The sequence below is a fragment of the Callospermophilus lateralis genome, chromosome 10, assembly GCF_048772815.1.
Source record: "Callospermophilus lateralis isolate mCalLat2 chromosome 10, mCalLat2.hap1, whole genome shotgun sequence".
Lineage (NCBI taxonomy): Eukaryota > Metazoa > Chordata > Mammalia > Rodentia > Sciuridae > Callospermophilus > Callospermophilus lateralis.
This window is the reverse complement of record NC_135314.1, coordinates 57255829-57273280: the sequence shown is the minus strand read 5'-3', so window position 1 is coordinate 57273280 and position 17452 is coordinate 57255829. Positions and strand designations below refer to the sequence as shown.

At 36.4% G+C, this 17452-nt stretch overlaps 1 protein-coding gene across 3 annotated transcripts in view; it reads right to left on the bottom strand.

Annotated features, from left to right (window-relative positions):
* Positions 1 to 17395, bottom strand: part of Polq (DNA polymerase theta) — a 104930-nt gene extending 87535 nt beyond the window's left edge. For 2 of the 3 annotated variants that reach the window (XM_076868281.2, XM_076868282.2), the window contains exons 1-7: positions 17239 to 17395; positions 16255 to 16434; positions 14622 to 14752; positions 12266 to 12422; positions 8986 to 9094; positions 7040 to 7259; positions 5979 to 6126 (exon numbers count right to left, since the gene is read on the bottom strand). In XM_076868281.2, the coding sequence (XP_076724396.2) occupies positions 5979 to 6126; positions 7040 to 7259; positions 8986 to 9094; positions 12266 to 12422; positions 14622 to 14752; positions 16255 to 16434; positions 17239 to 17395 (1102 nt within the window). The remainder of the gene's footprint in view (positions 1 to 5978; positions 6127 to 7039; positions 7260 to 8985; positions 9095 to 12265; positions 12423 to 14621; positions 14753 to 16254; positions 16435 to 17238) is intronic. The other variant, XM_076868283.2, reaches the window with a different exon arrangement.
* Between the last annotated feature and the right edge of the window lie 57 nt (positions 17396 to 17452).

Sequence of the window (17452 nt, the reverse complement as noted above, 5' to 3'; positions counted from 1 at the left end):
CTATCCCCCTCCCCTCCCCTCCCATCTTCTCTCTCCACCCCATCTACTGTAATTCATTTCTCTCCTTCCAACAAATAATTTTTAAAAAAAAAAGTTCAGCATCTCCAGCTATCAGGAAAATGCAAATTCAAACTATACTAAGATTTCATCTCACTCTAGCCAGAATGACAATTGCTAAATTAGATCAATACATATTGTATGCTTTCATAATTATATCAAAGTGGATTCTACTGTCACTAAAAAGAATCATTAAAAAAAGAGTACAAATAATAAATGCTAGCAAGAATGTGGAGGAATAGGTACACTCATACATTGTTAGTTGGACTGCATATTATTATAACCACTCTGGAAAGCAGTATGGAGATTCCTTATAAAACTAGGCATAGAATCACCATATGATCCAGCTATCCCACTCCTTGGTATTTATCCAAAAGAACTAAAATCGTCATTCAATAGTAATACAGCTACATCAGTGTTTATAACAACACAATTCACAATAGCCAAATTATGGAACTAGCCCAACTGATTGTCAATAGATGAATGAATTAAGATAAAGCAATACATACACACACAAAAAAATGGAGTTTTACTCAGCCATAAAGAAGAATAAAATTATGGCATTTGCAGGCAAATGGAAGGAAATGGAGAACATCATGCTAAGTAAAAAAAAGTCAGACTCAGAAAATCAATTCAATGTTTTCTCTCACATGCAGAAGCTAGAACAAAGTAAGGAGAAAGAAGAGTAGAGGTCAGATATAAGTACAGAGGCAAGTCAGAGGGGTATAAAAAGGAGATTGAGGGTAAGACTGGAGGGTCAGGAAAATAGAAAAAATGTGGAAGGAATTCAACAAAATTATGCTTCATGCATATATACAGAGTCAATGTAATTCCCATCAAAATTCCAATGACGTTCTTGACAGAAATAGAAAAAGCAGTTGTGAAATTCATTTGGAAAAATAAGAGACCCAGAACAGCCAAAGCATTCCTTAGCAAGAAAAGTGAAGAAGGAGGCATCATAATACTAGACCTCAAAGTATACAACAGAGCTATAGTAACAAAAATAGCATGCTATTGGCACCAAGACCCCTGGAATTGAAGACACAGAGACAAACCCATATAAATATGGTTATTGCATACTAGGAAAAGGTGCCAAAAACATATGTTAGAGAAAAGATAGACTTTTCAACAAATGGTGCTGGGAAAATGGAAATCCATATGCATAGAATGAAAATAACCCTGATCTCTCACTCTGCACAATACTCAACTCAAAATGTATCAAAACCCTAGAAATTAGACCAGAAACCCTGCACACACTAGAAGAAACTGTAGGTCCAACATGCCAACATATCAGCTCAGCTACTGACTTCATGAAACAAGACTCCTTGTTAAAGGACAATAATTAAAATCAATAATCAATAAATGGGATGGCATCAAACAAAAAGCTTCTTTACAACAATGAAAACAATCAAGAATGTAAAGAGAGAGCCTATAAAATGGGAGAGAATCTTTGCCACCTGCACCTAATTTCCAGGATATACAAAGAACTCAAAAAACTTAACACCAAAAACACAAATAACCCAATCAATAAATGGGCAAAAGAACTAAATAGACACTTCTCAAAAGAACAAATATGAACAGTCAACAAATATATAAAAAATGTTCTATATCTTTAGCAATTAGAGAAATACAAATTAAAACTACACTGAGATTTCATCTCCAGTTAGAATGGCAATTTTCAAGAATACAAGTAACAATAAATGTTGGTGAGGATGTGGGGAAAAGAGTCTGCTCATACACTGTTAATGGGACTGTAAGCTGGTATAACCACTCTAGAAAGCAGTATGGAGTTTCCTCAAAAAACTAGGAATGGAACCACCACTGATATGGTTATCCTACTCCTTGGTATATATCCAAAGGAATTAAAATCAATATACTACAGAGACTCAATTTATAGCAGTACAATTCACAATAGCTAAGCCAAGGAGCCAAACTAGGTGCCTTTCAACAGATGAATGGATACACAAAATGTGGCGTATATACACAGTGGAGTATTATTCAGTCATAAAGAAGAATGACTTCATGACATTTACCTGTAAACAGATGGATCCAGAGACTATCATGCTAAGTGAAATAGACCAGTTGCAAAAAAACAAATGTCAGATGTTTTCTGATATGTGGAATCTAACCTACATAAGGGGTGAGTACGGAATAGAAGTTCAGTGGATTAGGCAAAAGGTAATGAAGGAAAGGGAGGAGACATAAGAAAAGGAAAGACAGTGGAATGAATCTGACATAACTTTCCTACGTACATATATGAATACACCACAGTGTATCTCACCATCATGTACAAGAAACTAATTTAAAAAATAATAAATACAGATAAATGGCAGAAAAATCAATTGAGGGAATGGAGCAATGGTAGGGAAAAGGAAGCAGAAGAAGAAATACTGGAGTCAGAATAAGATATATTCCAATGCTCATATAATTATGTCAAAATGTATTCTTCTGTCACATATAACTAAGGACCAATTAAAAAAAAAAAAAGAATAGATGGACAGTGTCTATGCCTATCCTTCTTTCCATTTCTTATGGAATGTACCAAGCAAGAGCAAGGGCTGAGTGCTGTTAATCCCTTCTTCTTCCTGTGTTGTACACCAAGCTGCCAGTTGCAATGGCCTAAGACTAAAGCTGGGCCAAATAATTCTCAACTTCTCTTCTCCCCAGTATAAAATAGGATGTGAGAGGAAGTTCTATCAGTTGAAATTTTGTCTGCATGGACCAGATAATACACTCCCAGAGTGGGGCAGCTGCAGAGTTTTATGGGTGGAATTCCAGCAAATGGGACTTAGATCTAATCAGCCCTCAGGGGCTTTGCTGGTTTCTGCTCTGGAGAGATTAGATCAACATACTACTAGGGCCTGGAAGTTGCCTTTCTCTGTTGGGAGTCTGGTTCTCAGGAGCCTCCCAAGGATTCTACTTGCTGTTTTAGATATGAGGTGTTCCCAAAAGCTCATGTGTGAAACAATGCAAGAAAGTTTAGATGAATGATTGAGTTATAAGAACATCAACCCAATCCATGAATTAATCCCCTCGTGGGGATTAAGTGGATGGTAACTGTAGTCAGGTAGAGGTTGGCAGGAGGAGGTAGGTCATATAGGACATGCCTTTGGGATATATATTTTGTATGTGGTGAGTGGAGACTCTCTCTGCTTCCTGATGTGAGGTCTTGAACCATTTCCCTCCACCACACTCTTCTGCCATGATGATCTGCCTCACCTTGAGCTCCAAAGAATGCAGCCAGCTGTCTGTGAACTAAGACCTCTGGAACTGTGAGCCTCTAAAACTGTTCTTTTAGTTAGGAAAAATAAAAGCTGACTAAAACAATACTTGTGGGGGCAGAGGAGTCAATCCTTCCCCCACTCTGTTGCCCATGAACATGGCCTTTCCAGGTTTCCCAGGCTTAGTCCCTGCATATAGTCCCACCCACATGTTCAGATTCCAGACCCACTTCAGCAGATCACATGAACCACCAGAGTCAAAGGTGAGCTCCCCTTCACTTTTCCCACTTGAATCCCCCTGGGTAAAATATTTTCTGTGCCTGCTTCACTCCCATTTTGCTAGGTACACCCCAGTCTACATGGAATGCATTTGCCAGGACAGTGTAGCCCTGTTTGCTCTGATCTTCCAGCTCCCACAGGACATGCAATGTGTCTACCTCAAGGTTGCTCCACCTCAGCTCTCAGCAGCCAAAGTCGTGAGTGGAGAGACACTGGGCACTTTTCAAGCACCAGTGCACAGTACAGCCTCTGGATCAGCTAAGGGAAGGCTCCTTTTCTGATCTCAAGTTTTTCTGTACTAAATCTGTCTGTTGTGTTTCTCTCTGTGTTCCTCTTTCCTCTGTGTTAAACTACCCATACCACTGCTGACACAACCAGCTTGGCTCCAATGCAGTCTTTCTTCTTTGTTTAATTTACCCCAAATTTCTGACTCTCTAAGATACTCTGACTGTCCAATATGGAGTTTTAGTGAAATCCCTCTTTCACCCACCTACAGAGAAGCAGTATTCCTGCTGCTTGAATCCCGAGCCATACAGCAACTAAGCAGGCAGGCTCCCTCTAGCCCACCATCTTGAATCCCTCAGGAACTATGGTTTCTTAAAGAATTTTTCAGACTTTTAGACATAAAAATTTATACTTTAATATATTTTATATATTTCATAGGGATGATTTCAAACTTTAAACTTCAGCTTTATTAAAAACATGCTGTATTATTCTTCTGGTGGAAATTTCATTACAGACCAGACTCTAGTCCAAGCTCTGGCATCTGGGAACGAATGCTACAGATCAAAGGAATAAAACCTCAAGAAAAGGAAATAACTATGATTCTGGTCATTAAGGAATATAACTTTTAATGGCACAATGTAAGGAAAATGAGTTAGCATGGTAGAGAAAGCATCAATTAAGAGGCAACAGGAAGAGAGAACACAATGTTGGATCAGAGTCTAGCCAATATTACCTTTAGACAAAGTTTACTTGTTGGAGCTAGGCTTGAGATATCTATTACCTGCCTTCATGATGCCACTGGTTTAGTGAAGTAATAAAATATACTAATATCCTGTAACTAGTACTAGTCTCTGTCTTCCCTATATTTATCATGGAGCCCAAAGGACCACAGGATAGTCAAAATGTTGAGGCAGCAGTTTTCATCCTAGAATCAGTAAAAATAAATACTAATGTTTATAGTAATGCTCTAGATCATCATTCAACAATTAAAAAAGAACAAATTGATAAATCAACAACCTGAATGGACCTCAAAAACATTACATTGAATGACAGAGGTCATATAAAAAAGACATATGCATGCTGTATGACTTCATTTAAATGAAATTCTTAGAAAAGGCACAAGTAATCTAAAATGGCAAACGGCACATCAGTGTTTGCCTGGGGTGGGGACAGAGGGAAGAGACTGACAACAAAAGAGCAGAAGAAGCCAGGTGCAGTGGCACACACCTGAAATCTCAGCAGTTCAGGAGGCTGAGACAGGAGGATCATGAGTTCAAAGTCAGCCTCAGCAACCATGTGGTGCTTAGCAGCTCAGTGAGACCCTGTCTCTAAATAAAATACAAAATAGGGCTAGGGATGTATCTCAGTGGTCAAGTGTCCCTGAGTTCAATACTCAGTACCAAAAAAAAAAGAGGAGGAGAACATTTTAAATGATAGAAATGTTTTATGCATTGACTATAGTGGTGGTTAAACAGATGCATACATTTGTTAAAATTCATCAGATTATACACTTAAAATGGATAAGCTATATTCAATAAAACTGATTTTAAAATATAAGTGTACATAGATGTGTATATATGTTTTATACACACACCCACACACACACACAAACACACACATATATACTTATACACATGATTCTTTTTAGAGTCACACCTTTGAAAATACAAAGAAAGATACAACTACTTTTCCCAGAAAAAATATGGTTGTATGCATAGTCTTCCATACAATTCAGGGGCACCAAAGATCAAAGCCCATGGATGCCAAATGAAGAATTTTAGTTTACACCTATATAAACCCAGTATTTTAGAAATCTGAAGATGTGGGCCGGGGATGTAGCTCAAGTGGTAGTGCACTCGCCTGGCATGCGTGCAGCCCAGGTTCGATCCTCAGCACCACATACCAACAAAGATGTTGTGCCTGCCGAGAACTAAAAATAAATAAATATTTAAAAAAAAAAAAAAAAAAGAAAAGAAATCTGAAGATGTGAAGATCTGAAGAAGCCTGAGTATGTGTTCACAATTCCTATAATGGTGTCAGAAGAGTAGAACCATAAAAACATAGTTTTTTAGAGAGTGCCTAGTAAGCAGGCAGTAGCAATGTGGAAGAGAATCATACTTTCTTAATATAATCACTAATATTTCTTTCAAGCAAACGTACTAAGTATGTAGGCTTTCATTGCCATTGGTAACTCACCCTCAGCTTGATGGTGTAGATTATAAAACTCTCGGGCAATGATATCTGCCAGTTTCTCACACCATTTTTTTGATGGACAAAAAAGTAATACTGAATGGTTATCACGAACGGTCTCATAACACAAACTAACAACATGGTCTTCATCACCCTAAAAAAAGAAAGAGAAATAACGACTTCAGTGGTACTTTTAAAACATTTTCACACCAGGTGTGTTGGTACACACCTATAATCTCAGCAACTGAGGAGGCTAAGACAGGAGGATCACAAGTTGGAAGCCAGCCTCGGCAATTTAGCAAAACCTTATCTCACAGTAAAAAATAAAAAGGGGCCAAGAATGTAGCTCAGCATTCCTGGGTCCAATCCTCAGTACCACAAAAAAATTTCCTCACACCAGTTTAAAATCATTCACTTTTCTTCACAGGAAAAATTTTATTATTCAAAGGCATAATAAAAAATCAGCCACAAAATCCATAACAAAATAGAAAACAATCCAGGCATGGTGGCACATGTCCACGTAGCTACTCAGGAAGCTGAGGCAAGAAAATTAAGAGTTTGAGGCCAACCTGGGCCACATATAAATGAAGATACTAGGTTCTGAGAAGTTTTGTGATTCAACTACTATCTCAGCCTTATCAAGTATCACTATTAAATGTCAGAGGTAGGTCTAACTCCCAAATGATGTGCTTTTCATTCTATATACTATAATTATACCAACCATTTAATATAAGGTTAATTTTCCACATTAGTGTTTAGTTTAAACTAAATTATAAAAAAATCTTTTCCTAGTTAAACAGAAAATCCACAAAACTAAGTATATTCTTAAAAATGGGTATATCATATATCAGGAAACGATGGTCAAGGCACAACTACATTTCCTCCTTCACCATCACCATCAGTTCTTTAAAGTGAAACTGACTGGTTTAGTTTTAATTCTAGTGAATGTGGAACATGCATTCAACTATTTTGCAATCTCTCATTATATTTCAAAAATTGTTAACTTGCTAGAAAATGACATTAAACACAAAGATACCAAGAGCTGTGATATAAAAATAATGATTTACCTTCACTTGTAGCATGGGTTGAAATTCCCTCACAAGCTTCATTGAAGAGTCATATATGGAATTTCCAATTTTTACTGACTCCAAAAGTGGTACAGGTCGAAAGTCAGTATGATAGAGTTCAGCATTCAACCAGGAAGCCACAAGCTCCAAATTAGGAAGAGTAGCACTCATTCCAACAATCTGTACAGCATTAGTCAGAGGACTGGCTAAATTTGCCTGGCTGTGAAAAATAAATGAAACTCACATTAAAACACGGTATATTGGGGCTGGGGTTGTGGTTCAGAGGTAGAGTGCTCGCCTACCATGTGTGAGGCACCAGCTTTGATCCTCAGCACCACATAAAAATAAAGATATTGGGTCCACCTATAACTAAAAAATAAATATTAGAAAAAAACACAGTATATTAACAAGTAGTGGTGCTAATAATGTTCTTGGGCATGTCCTTTGGCACACACATGCATATAATTTTTTAGGGAACAGGATCTAGGAAAAAAATTACTATATCATTGATTACTGAGTCACAGATCTTCAATTTTAAGAGATAATGCCAAACTGTTTTCCAGAGAGACTGAACCAAAGTAACACTCCTATCACATACTGAGAAAGAAAAATGTGCTTAAATCTCCACAAAATGGAAAGAGCCTATTAAGTGTCCAGCAAGACATATTGGTACGAAATTTCAAAACATAGGGAAAAAGAGGAGCTCCAAAAAACTCCCACGTAGAATTTTAAAAATTTATACAAAGAATGAACCATCAGCATGACATTGGATTTCTCAATAAAATGAGAAAGTAAAGCCATGACAATTTTGAAGGAAAAATATTCCCGATCTTGATTTTTATGTCTGGACAATCTATGAAAATAATTGCAACACATTTTCAAACAAACAAGTTCTCAAACAACCGATAACCATGATAGTGTGTTCATAGAAATAAAGTGGTACTTCCGAGAAGACATCCCCACCAAAGTAAGGAAATAAATAAAGAGAAAGACATGTGATCCAGAAAGGGGGCTCTATCTGAAGCAAAAAGCAATAGAAATGAGTGATAATGGTGAAGAGAGATCCCAGATGACTGCAGCACAACACAAGTATAGACTAACCACCTTTCAGACTGGAACAACTCAAAGGCTTTAGGAGAAACATCTTCAAGATGACAACTTTGGTAGAATATCAAATATGCTGGAATATAATGGAGATTTACACAATTGAGCAACAGGCTATGGATAAATTAGCAACAAATGCCTAAGGAAACCAAGCCATTAAAAAATACATTTGTTAATTTCAGAGAAAAAAAAAAGGTTTTTTAGAAAAGTAAAAGTAATCAATGGATAATAGCATTCAGACAGTCATATTACTATGACACTGAATAACGACCTAAGAAGCAATATTGGAATATAATTATATCTGGAGAGTAGAAAGAGGATCAAAGGAGAAAGACAGACTGTACAGAATGGGGGAGAAGATTGGGTATTGTTGCACAGAGAATATAAGAGAACCCAATCTTCATGTTCCATAGTAAGAAGTCAATATAAAAGAACTCAAGGATCAGCATTTAGAGATATCACTGTAAATACAAAAACAAAAACCTAGAAGAGTTGAAAGTTGTTGCCACTGAGAAGTAGGAGTTGAAGAACCACTATTTGACAAAATAAGCGTTACCTGGTTAAATTATATGTATGTAAAACTGACAAACCAAAAAACTAGATTTCCAAAACCTATTGCAAAACTGTGTACACTGAAATGAAGCAGTGAGCAGTCAAGTCTTAGAATGTTTACAAAGTAATCTAAAATCAGTTTATCTAAAGAACTAATTTTGGAACAAAAACTACTGTACAGTTGCTCTAAATAAGGAAAGTACCGTCCTCTTTTAGTTTAACACCTATTTTTGCAGATATTTTCCAACATTGTTTGAAATCTCAAGAATTCAGTTATTTCAGGTACTCACCTAGATGCTGATTTCTGAGTAATATAGCAAATCTTGGTCAGCAAAAGTTCTAGCAGATATCCTCGGTGAGAGTCTCCCAACATATGTAACTCATCCACAACCACCATTCCTAAAAAGATTTTCCAGATACTAAGTTTTACAAAATTTCACAATTCCAAGAAGACTTTTAAGAGATTCAACATCTATACCCTACAGTAAGCATTTACCATTATTTATTATATGTGATGCAGATTTCAAACCATAAAACAAACAACAACAACAAAAAAAAGAAAAACCAGATTCCACACAATGGGCAATTCTTTTCCTGGATGTATTCTAAAGCTAAAAACCAATGATTAGCTGACTTAGGTCTGTCCAAACCCAAGGAAAACTGCCTCTTGTTACTCACTTCAAAATTGGTAACCTTACAGGAATATATGTGCAATGATATATCAAAGATTTCTATGTCAGTTATATAGTGTGTCAACTTTTTTTAGGAGGAAACAACCATATTCACATTAGAAAGTTATGCCAAAAAAAACACAGAACCAAGTCAAAAAGAAACAGATGATTTTAAGGAACTTTTTAAAATATGATAGACTACTGCAAAAGATAAATATGATCATAATGTCCTTCTCTCTACTTAGAGAATTGAACCAATCTATATACTTGAAATAAAACTGAAAATTTAGTGTCAACCCATGCCTCCTTTGGTAAACATTTTTGTGACTTCAGTGTTTCACATGCACTGGTATCTCCCCGCAATGGATCCCACCAAAATCAGGACCATTCAGACAACTTCCAAATGACATGGGATACTCTTTTTCCTTAGCAGTAAGCTATTCCAAAGTCCTGCTATTTGTTGAATTATTCCAGAATTTATTCATCATCCAAAAATGTTTATTTTACCTAGTATGCCAAGCATTGCACTAGACACATTGGAAATAACATTTAATAAGATTATTACAATCCTTAAGATATCTGATATCCAGTGGAGTCAACAAGTAATAAAACAGTTGATACAAATTGTGACTCTTCTCGGACTATACCCAAAGGACTTAACAACAGCATACTACAGGCACACAGCCACATCAATGTTTATAGCAGCACAATTCATAATAGCTAAACTGTGGAGCACACCTATATGCCCTTCAGTGGATGAATAGATAAAAAAAAAAATGTGGCATATATACACAACAGAATTTTACTCAGCAATAAGAGAGAATAAACTCATGGCATTTGCAAGTAAATAGTTGGCATTTGAGAAGATAAATCCTTAGTGAAGTTAGCCAATCACAAAAAAAAAATGCTGAATGTTTTCTCTGATATAAGGAGGCTGACTCATAGTGGGGTAGGGAGGGGGAGCATTGGAGGAATGGATAAATTCTAGATAAGCAGAGGAGTGGGAGGGAAAGGGAGGGGGCAGGGGATTAGCAAGGATGGTGGAATGTGATAGACATCATTATCTAAAGTACATGTATGAAGACACGAATTGGTGTGAACATACTTATGTACAAACAGAGGTATGAAAAACATTTCTATATGTGTAATAAGAATTGTGATGCATTCTGCTGTCATGTATTTAAAAAACAAAATCAATTTTTTTTAAATATTTATTTATTTATTTATTTTTTGGCGGACACAACATCTTTGTTTGTATGTGGTGCTGAGGATCGAACCTGGGCCGCACGCATGCCAGGCGAGTGCACTACTGCTTGAGCCACATCCCCAGCCCCAAAAAACCAATTTTAAAAAAAGAAAATTCAACAAGGCAGAGCAAGTAGAAATAGGAAAAGGCCACACAAAAGTTTTGCAGAAGTCAAACTCTGTTTCTTTGTATTCAATCTGTATGCCATCTATTTTTTTATAGTGTTTGCTTTCTAGTAAAACATTTAATTATTGTGGTGAAAGTGGAATTTGTTTTGCTGTTTCAAAATAAATAAATATTTTTTTAAAAAAAAAGACAAATTGATTGTGATTTCTTTCTCAAAGACTTTATAGACTAGAGTCCATGTCTAATATTCTTTGATCCTGCTTCAACATTACCATGGTATTTTTGTATATTTTATTTATTAAATTGTGAAGGATTCCACTATTGTTATACATAAATACTTTTATGAGTACATTATTATTATATATAATAGGAGGGTTCATTCTGACATACTCAAAAATGCATATAACATGATTTGCTCCATTTCAAGCTCCAATACTTACCCTTACTCTTCACTCCCCCCCTACAATCCCCTTTCCTACTGTTCTTCCTTCTATTTTTTGTTAATTGGTGCAATATAGTTGCACATAAAAGTGGAATTCATTGTGATATATTCATGCATACACAGCATAATTTGGTCAATGTCATTTCACAGTTCCTTCCCTTTCCCATCCTTCCCCCTCTCCCTTGAAACCCTTCCTTTACTGTCCTCCCTTTTATTTTCATGAGATCCTCTTTTTTAATTTGCTATTTCTCTCTAGCTTCTGCACATGAGAGAAAACATCTGACCATGATGTTTTCAAGTTCACCAGGTTCTCAATGAGTAGCTGAAATTCTTGCTGATTTTGCTATCACTATAACCATTTTATTCTAGTGGCCACATCTTAAATGGCCTTTTAGTAGTTAAAAATAAATCTAAAAAATAAGGTAGAAAATTATCCCAGGGTCCCAAACTCAAATACAGTTTCTGTGGCTCCCTATTATTTTCCTGTTGAATGGTAGTCTCTGGGTCTAGGCCTAATCAAGATATCATAGCATCAAAATATAATAATGGATACATATATACACAAATTGTGGAGAAGGCAGATCCAGCCTCAAATGCTTCTTTCTATCTATTCCTGGTACAGTTTACACAAAAAAGAAGAAATAAGAAAAGACTGAGGCTCAAAGATATCCTCTCTGTTTTCAAAAGTACAAAAATGCAAGGTAGTGAGATCAATAATAGCAGGACACAAAACTTGTACTTTTTAATGCAGATTTTCTAATATTACAGATGCCAATTCTTGCCTCCAAAAGATGACAGATAATGGAACAACAACATAGGACATATAGAAATCACAGTAGCTCCCCTTTATTTCATCAAAAATAGCAACAGAAAGTTTGTTTAATTTTCTAATTTTTTGCCTGGAATGGTAGTACATACCTGTAATTCCAGCAACTCAAGAGGCTGAGGTGGGAGGTTCACCAGCTTGGGCAACTTAATGAGACCTTGTCTCAAAAAGTAAAAGTGTGGGGATATAGCTCAGTGGTAGAGCACTCCTGAGTTCAACTCCCAGTACTGCCCAAAAAAACATTTTTATATTTTCTTACCCAGTAGATCCATCTTATTCTCCTCTATGAGGCGATTGATAAGACCATTGGCTCTCTCAATTGTGCAGACAGCAATATCCAAGGAAGAGAAATGCCCTGTTGGAGAGGTACTGCCCATGTACCCATCTACTTTTATTCCTACTTCCTGAAACAGGCTCTGAATTGAGTAAAAAGAAACAATAAGGGTGGTAAAAGGTCAAAATATATCAGTTACAGACAGATTCCATTCCAGAAAATAGACATAAGTATTTAAAGACATTTATCAGATTACTCTCAGTTGCTTCTGGCCAGGACTTTCTGTTTTTATTTTGTTTGTTTTAAAATCATATACTAGAAATATTAAGTTTAGAAATGACAAAGCTTAGTGCAGGAATTCCTATTAAGACAGAGTCAAATAAAATTAAGTACATCATTTTAATGATAGTATTTAATTACCTACTAAGTTCTAAGAGGTATTTATAAAAATTGGAGAAAATTTAGCTTAAACACTAAAATTTTTAATTTAATAAACTAGCTAATTTTAACACTAATTTAACATTTTAAGGAATTCGTTATTTCTCTCTAGCTTCTGCACATGAGAGAAAACATCTGACCATGATGTTTTCAAGTTCACTAGGTTCTCAATGAGTAGCTGAAATTCTTACTGATTTTGCTACCACTATAACCATTTTATTCTAGTAGCCACATCTTAAATGGCCTTTTAGAAGTTAAAAATAAATTTAAAAAATAAGGTAGAAAATTATCCCAGGGTCCCAAACTCAAATACAGTTTCTGTGGCTCCCTATTATTTCCCTGTTGAATGGTAGTCTCTGGGTCTAGGCCTAATCAAGATATCATAGCATCAAAATATAATAATGGATACATATGTAATACACAAATTGTGGAGAGGGCAGATCCAGCCTCAAATGCTTCTTTCTATTCCTAGTAAAGTCTTTTTATTCTACTAAATATAGTCTTATTATTCTACTAAAAACTAACAATGGAAGAAAAGTCTTTAAAAGTTTAATTTAGGGGCTGGGGATGTGGCTCAAGCGGTAGCGCGCTCGTCTGGCATGCGTGCGGCGCGGGTTCGATCCTCAGCACCACATGCAAACAAAGATGTTGTATCCGCCAATAAATAAAATAATAAATATTAAAAATTCTCTCTCTCTCTCTCTCTCTCTCTCTCTCACTCTCTCTTTAAAAAAAAATAAAATAAAATAAAATAAAATAAAAGTTTAATTCCGTGGGACTTTAATATTAATTTGTTTTTAGTTTAACTTTTTTGAGAGAGAGAGAAAGAGAGAGAATTTTTTAATACTTATTTTTTTAGTTTTCGTGGACACAACATCTTTATTTTTATTTTTATGTGGTGCTGAGGATCCAACCCAGCACCCTGTGCATGCCAGTAGAGCGCGCTACTGTTTGAGCCACATCCCCAGCCCCAAGTTTAACTTTTAACTAACATACCTTCTCAATAAAAAGGATCCTTTCATCATTTAGTTATTTTGGGTCTAAGTTGAGAGGTTGTTACCATGTAGGACCAGCTTTGTTGGCTATTTGGCCTCTGAAATAACTGTTAAAAAGATTTATAGAACCATAGAACTTTAAAGCTGTTCATTCAATAAATTTCCTCTGAGCATTTATTGAGTTAACCAATAGTGCAAAGGGTTAACATCCTCATTTTAAAAACAAAAACACTGAGGCCCAGCAGAGTGTGTGTCTGGACTGAAGACATAGTAGTAAAACTGGGACTAAAACTCAGATTTTTTTGGCCTAACAGTACAAAGATCTTTTCATTCCAATAATACATTTTTTTTTCAATGCAAACCACAACAGTAAGTTTAATCTATTTTATGAAACACTGTATTTGTGAAAATGCCTTAAAAACTGTTAGTATCATATCAAATGTAAACTACTATTCATGTTTTAAGAACAGAGGAACAGGTCACAGACCTGAAGCTTTACCTAAGCTCCAATGATCTTGTTATTCAGCCCCCAAATGTTCCTAGTGACCCTCAAACAGGATAAGATATGCTTCCTTAAACACTCACTCCTTTCTACACTTCAGTCTAGTCCTACCATTTAGTTTTAACCCTGATTCTTAATTTGCATGGTTATAGGCCAATTGAAGTATTCTGTTTCCTTACTAAAAAAAGTTTACAAATTTTTACATAATGGCTCTTTCTTTCTTATGCAATAATACTTTTTTAAAGTTTCCCTCCATTAACTTTCAATGCTTTAATGGTCAACATTTAAATCTAGATGAGTGCAACAAGAGATTTTTCATTTGCTTATATAATTCAATTTCAAATCAATAAGCCAAGGTTGCCAATAATGGGCCTTCACTATTTCAAACTTAGGACAAGAACATTACCTGGAGATAGTACTTCTTCTCTTTAGCCACAGAAACAAAGGGAAGAATAAATAAAGCTTTCTTTCGCATTTCCAAAACCCGCTTCAAAATAAGCAATTCTGCAACAAGAGTCTTCCCCGCACTTGTAGGAGCTAAAACATGATTATTCCACAAAGTTATAACAAAAAACAAGTAACATCTGGTACATCACTTGAATGTTTTAAGCCATATCTAATACTACAGAGCCTAAGATGACCGTATCAGGAAAGTCTCAACTAGCACTTGAAATCCTTATACCCTGAAAATCCCTAACTTTAAGCCAGCTTTCTAAATAGTCTCACACTAAAACCAGAGAGTAAAAAAGCTTCATATCAGCAATGAATGATGAATATTAGCAAGTATCTAGTTATACCCAAAGATTCTTCTCTTTAAATACTGAATGGCTAAAAGACCTGCTTGAGGAAGAAGATGAATACTTGTAACCTCTGATAGGAGCCAGAAGTTGAGGGAAAGGAGCTGCAAGGAAGCTTAAGGAAAGGAAACAGAACTTATGAGAAGGAAAGAGGAAAGGAATGACAAGCATGAGAAACAGCATGTGCAAAGGCCTGGAAGAAAACCTGGCATGTTCAGGAGACAATGAGCGATTTAGTAAACCTGGAATATGAAGTGATCCAGGGGAGCAAAAAAATAAAGAGACATAACAGAGACATGACAGAGAGTTTTATAATTCCAGAGTTTAAAGAGGTTAGACTATCCTAAAAGTAATGCAGAATGACAGATGAGTAAGGGAGTGACAAGATCATATTTGTATTTTGTAAAGCTCTCTTTGGGTTGAAAGAGTGGGGCAAGAACAGAGGAAAAGGTCAAGCTCATTAGAAGATTATTCCATTATCTAAAAAAAAGACAAGGAGCTGAACCAGGCAATGGAGTTAAGAACAGAAAGAAGTAGTCAAAAGAAGTCAGAATCAAGAGATATTTAAGGTAAAAGATGCAGGGCTTTTTGATTAATTGTGTGAGCTGGTGAACACATTAACAAATGATACCCAAGTTTTGGTTTAAGCAACTGAAGTGGCTAGGTCATTCTTCCACTAGTCAGCATTTAGGAGTACTTCCTATGTGCCAAAAACTATTTTATACTCTTACACATGTGAAATAACTTAACGCTTCCTAAATACTACCAAGTATCTTCCCTCACCCCACCTCTAAACAGTTTGCAAGATTATACAGCAAGTGAGTGATAACAGTTTTTAAAGCCACCCCAGTCCAACTCCTCAGCCTGAACTTATATCTTCTAATAAATTATCTTATTCCGTTTTGTAGCCATAATGAAAAATCTGGGAGATTCACAATTTCAGAGAAAAGTGACACAAGGAATTGTGTCTTACCAAATGATTAATTTCTAAAATCAGAGTGGTAATAAACACAGGTTAAAAATAGCAAAAGTCAAAGTTGCCCTTGAAAACCCATGTATATCTTCTACAAAACATATTACATGTACTTTTGTACATATAACTCTATACAAAAAAGTCAATACACAAACATATAATGTATAATGCTCACACTCTGAAAAGCAACTGAGATCAAAGGAGAGAAGCAGATTTACATCTCCCATCTTAAAAATAGTAGAGAAATTAATGTGCATAAATCTGAATACCTGAATAAACTAAATTCTTTCCTTCCAAGACTTGTCCAAGCAAAAGGCACTCTGCCTGCCATTCAAACATTTTTTTTACACCAAAACTGTGATATTTCTCCAGAACTGCTTTAGGAAGTCCCCAATTTGCCAATAGCAGCTTGTCTATTTGGTCATCCAGATCTGTTTGCTTGCATACCCCTTTCAGGAAAAAAATAAACAATTAATATTTTAATTTAGTTCTAACATATAACCTTAGCAATTAATCCTCCACTGTGTGTTGGAATTCTTATGTGTTGGAATGAAAACACATCCTGACTTCAAGAAATTTATGAGAAATTGACCATGTTCAGAAAGGTAAGAGAAAACTGTTATTTGTATTTACTGGCTATAATATTTTTTTTTCTTAAAAGCTCTGAACAAAAAAATTGTGTTAGGCACAATGGATAAGGCGTTTGGAATTAGTGGTGCTCCTCACCGGAGATATGTAATCATTACAAAGCTAAGTTGAAGAAGTTTCTATTAAGTTTTAGTGTTATAACCACTGCCCAAAAACAATGAAGAATTGGGTTAATGTTCAACTGGCACCCAACCCAATCTGAGAAAACTCTACAAATCCCTTCCAGCCTTCCCCCGGGCTCCAAACTGCCAGCGCCATACCCCCGACCGGACAAGATGGTATAAGGATCTGCAAGGAGAAATTAGCATTCTAGAAGTAAACCCTCCCTCAGGTGAAGGGGTTTAAAAGGCCAACCAGGAGGCTGTTTCTGCAAAGATCTAAAAACCCTGAAGTCACTTGAACTTGAGTACCGCGCGGTCAGTGAAAGCATGCCTATGTCTGAACAGAAAGTGACCACAGCACCAGGCCCGAGTCACAAACGGAGGAGTGCGGAATTCCAGTGGGTTGTGCCAACAAGCAAGCTCCACGCAGCGAGGACATCGTCCGGCATGTGATCTGGCGAAACTAGCCACGTATCCCGTGGCCCCCAGGGTGCACAAGAGTACCTGCACCTGCGGCCTTCAGGCTGCGTCCCAAGCCCGGGGGTGGACTCAGCACCGGCCCAGACAGGAGCTGGGGGCTGAAACCGCTGTCGCCGCCGCTTCCTGAGAATGAATCTGAGTCTGATCGCCGCCGTTTTCCACTCCGATGAAGAAGATTCATTGCAGAGTCTCCTCGGTTGTTCAGGACAAGGCATCCTCCCAGTGCCCTACCGTAGGG